Raw genomic sequence first — 4,050 nt, 5'->3', positions numbered from 1 at the left:
AGGAATGAAATTACCCCTGTTTCAATAACATTACATATTAATGTAACAGATACACTTTAGACTAGATAATAATAGAGAAATAGAAGGTGCAGTAACGTGCACATGGTTGGGTATTCGGGTTTAAATTTTGAGGGGGGGGAAAAAAAAATACAGGTGAGAAACTTACAAGGTGGGGGCATTGGGTTTGAGGATCTCCGGAACTGGAGATTCCCAGAGGTGAGTGCAGAGTACTATAATATTCTGTAGCTGGCCAGTTCAATCAAAGTTCTCACCGGATTAATAAAAAAACAATATTTAAAAAATAAAAAATAGTTCCAGCAATTTAAAATTTTTTTTATTTAATATTTATCAATTATTACTAATTGGTCTGTTCAAAATAAACCCAGAAATATCTTTGGGCAGCCAAGGCAAAAGGAAATGAAACCTAAAGAGGGAAAACGAAATAGCAGAAGCAAGGCAATGTGATATCGTTATAGGACTTGTAGCACAATAATTGCGAGGGAATACCCATTTTTAAAAGTGAAACTTTTCAAGGTGAATAGCACAACGAAGATCTTGACATTAAAAGCGATTCTCTCTCTTTGTTTCACTTTCTGACGGGCTGTGCTTTCCTCTCTGACAGGAAAGAGGGGTTGATTCGGTTGATAGTGCAGTAATTTTGTCAAGCACACACACAAGGGAGAGGGGGGCAGCAGTAACAGATATCCATTGGTGATGATGGGTGAACTCAAACTCTTGAATGTATTCCACACAAGGCAACCTGCTTTATCTCTGCTTAGTGCAAAGCAACTCAGCCTCCATTCTCCATTTTGGCAACCTCTCTCTTTCTCTCTCTCTCTCTCTCTCTCTCTCTCTCTCTCTGACTCTTTCACGAAGATTCCATCATAGCTGGCCCAGACCCACACAGATCCCATCATTCTTAACTTGACAATGATATTGATATTGATCCATCATCTCATCATCAATTCAATTCACCAATCCCATTCATCCAACAACAATTACTAACACCCCAAAAACAGAAAAACAAAAAAAAAGATTCCTTTTATTACCAGCAAAGCTATATATATCAAAAACATAAAAGAAAAAAGAAATATAAATACACATTAACCTCTTCCAATCCAACCCTCAAAAGTTACATGAGATTCCAACTCAACCCCCCCAAAAGAAAAGAGAAAAAAGGGAAAAACCTAAGCTATAAAGGGTAAAATTAACAGAGAAGGGAGTGGAAAGAGGTACAAGTTGGGGGCAGGAAAATGGACAATGGTGGGTCTCAGTCCCGAGCAATCAGTGCAGACAGCTCAGCATAGCAGCACATTACACACTGCCCTCTCATCCCCACAAGTTTTTTTTAAACCATTTTTTTTCTGGTGGCTATCCATTGAAAATTAAAATTAAAATTAAAATAATAAAAAAAGTTGGTCTGAACTCTCATCTCCGGAATCCACCAACTCGACCCGAGTTAACTCAGTGAGCAACCACCGATTTGGTGGCGAGTTGCCACGCGGAGGTGGCAATCAAGGGTCTAGTATGCCAACCAAGCATAAGGCAACCGTTATTCTCTTCCACTCTGTATCCATCCCCACCCGCAAACAGTGCTAGCAACATGCTCGCTTGCTTGAAGGCATTTGAACCCAAGTGGACCGGTGTGAACCCAGCAGAACCAAATCGGGTCCGCCACTGACCCAGTGTCTCGTGCCTCTCGACCCGGTCCACCCCTTCGCACGCTACCACGTTGCAGATCTGTTTCCCAAGGTACACCTCCGACATCACCTTGTCCTGCGAGTTTACCGAACCCTCAAGCGAGTCGAACATGGTGGAGTAGTAGTGCAGGGACTCCGTGAACCGGTCAAGAAAACCCGGTCCATTGTGGTTCGCCTCCTGCTCCACCACCGTCACGATCTCCGGTCGAATCTGCCTCACCACCGACAGAACCTTCTCCACCGCGCCAGGACGAGCGAGCAGCTTGTGCAGCTCGAAAACCGAGTTAACCGCCACCGCCTCGGTCTCACTCGGCCTCAGCTCCAGCATCGAGGCGTCAAGATCCGCCAAGCTGTTCGCGACGAATCCTCTATACTCGAACTCGACGTGGATCGTTTCGGCTAATTGAGCGAGCTTCCAACCTACCTCCTGCAAGTGATCGGAGTTGTCTGCCGCCGGAGGTCCGATTCCGGTTAACCGGAATGCCGGTGGACCGCCCGGACGAAGAGCCAGGGCTTGCATGAGCGCTGGCCACTGCATCCCCTGGTTCATGCTGAAATCGATGACGTGGACGCGGTTCTTTCCCTGGAACGCTTCGAGGATGGCCTGGTTGGCGGTGAAGTGAGCGAACTTGAGGTAGGGACAGGTCTCGTAAAAGTGGATCTGGAGCATATCGGAGAACGAGTGGTGGATCGGGTTCTCCGGGTATAGACCGTAGATCCGGCGAGCGAGGGCTTCGGCGAAGTAGGTGGCTACTTTGCGCATGGCTCCAACCTGAGACACCGCCAAGAACCCGATCTGCTTTACGAGCGCCTCCGCAAGAGACAGGTTGTTCTGGTGGACAGCCTCCGCGCACGCCATGAGTGTGTGGACGAGTCGGATCCCATTCTCCTGCGAGTCAACCAGTACGAGGGGCCGAGTCGAGGACGACGACTCGGCAGGCGAGGGTTTCACGCGCTTGGAGGAAGGAGATAGGGAATCGGCGGTGGCGGCGGCGGTGGTGTATATTGCCTTGCCTGCGATGGCCTTGAGGTCGTAGTCGGAGGAGGAGCTGTCCTCGAAGGCCCTATCCACGGAAGTTGTGATGGTGGAGGATTCAGTTTGGGGGAGGAAGGCGGCGGAGGAGGAGGAGGAGTCAACGGAGTGTTGCTGCGGCAACGGTGGAGGAGGAGGAGGCGGCACGTCGAGATTGTTGATCATCGTTTCGAGCCAGTTGGAGATATCTGCGGGGTTGAAGTGAACCGTGTCGTTGGAGAGTTGGGAGATTCCGTCCCGTGCGTTCCCCATGGCTTCCTCAAGCTGCTCAAGCTTCTGCGCCACTTCCGCCATATCCGACGACCTCACCTTGTAACCAACCACCGCGAGTAGCTCGTCCATGCCGCCGTCAGCCGCCGCGCACTCGTCCCAGAGCTTGGATTTTCCGGAAGAGGTTGTACCGTTGTGGATTGAGTAACCGGAATAAGCTCCGGCGATGGTGGAGGTGGTTGGTGGCGTAGATGAAGGTGGTGATGGTGCAGGCACGGAAGAGGGTGAGGGATCGTGTGGGTTGGGATGTAGATGGTGGTGCTCCCTCTTCATGGATGATTTGTGTTGTGAAGGGTACTTCTTGTTCGATAGGTTTTTTTCACCCACCGCTTCCACTACTACTTCACTACTAGGACTGCAGTCATATATGAATCAAATCAATAATTGTGTATATATAATTTCTCCACAAATAATAATAAAAGAATAACTGAATTTATTATTTTTTTAATAATTAATTATTAATATTTAAAAATATAAACTAAAATATATTATTAAATCAAAAAATTAGTTAATAGTCGAAGATAATAACTAAAATAATAAATTCTAATAATTTTAAAAAAATTACCATTTTTTAGGAAAATAAAAAAAATTAAAAAAGAAAGAGGGGGAAAATAATGGAAAAAAGGGAAAGTAGAAGTTAAACGCTCGTGACAAGGCTCGATATCCAACGAAACAAAGAGCTCAAACAGATAAGATCCAAATTATACATTTTTGTGTTTTTACTTTGTTTCCATTTTTGCTTCTTTTTTTTTACCCCCTTTCTTATACTGTAGTAGTAATAGTATTAGTAAGTTAACATTATTAGGAGTTAAAATATTTCTATCCATTTCACATTCATTAGGCTAGGGCTCCGATGTATCAGCGGTAGTATATTCGTTGAGTTCATATAAATTTTATAAACTAAAATATAAAATATATAATTTTAAAGAAGAATATGAATATACATATTACAATACCTGTAAGGGGAAAACCAAAAAGGTCGAAAATATAATTTTAATCTTTGTACGTGTTCTTAGTAATTTTTGCAACAAAAAAATTGGAAAACAT

The 4,050-nt window shown here is 44.7% G+C and overlaps 1 protein-coding gene across 1 annotated transcript; it reads right to left on the bottom strand.

The window, feature by feature from the left end:
• Positions 1-1,025: 1,025 nt before the first annotated feature.
• On the bottom strand, positions 1,026-3,376 carry LOC107482027 (DELLA protein 2). The gene has a single exon (XM_016102397.3). The coding sequence runs from the start codon at positions 3,274-3,276 to the stop codon at positions 1,465-1,467; it is 1,812 nt and encodes a 603-aa protein (XP_015957883.1). The 5' UTR covers positions 3,277-3,376; the 3' UTR covers positions 1,026-1,464.
• Positions 3,377-4,050: the final 674 nt, after the last annotated feature.

Source organism: Arachis duranensis, chromosome 3, assembly GCF_000817695.3.
Source record: "Arachis duranensis cultivar V14167 chromosome 3, aradu.V14167.gnm2.J7QH, whole genome shotgun sequence".
Taxonomy (NCBI): Eukaryota; Viridiplantae; Streptophyta; class Magnoliopsida; order Fabales; family Fabaceae; genus Arachis; species Arachis duranensis.
This window is presented reverse-complemented; position numbering and strand designations above follow the sequence as displayed.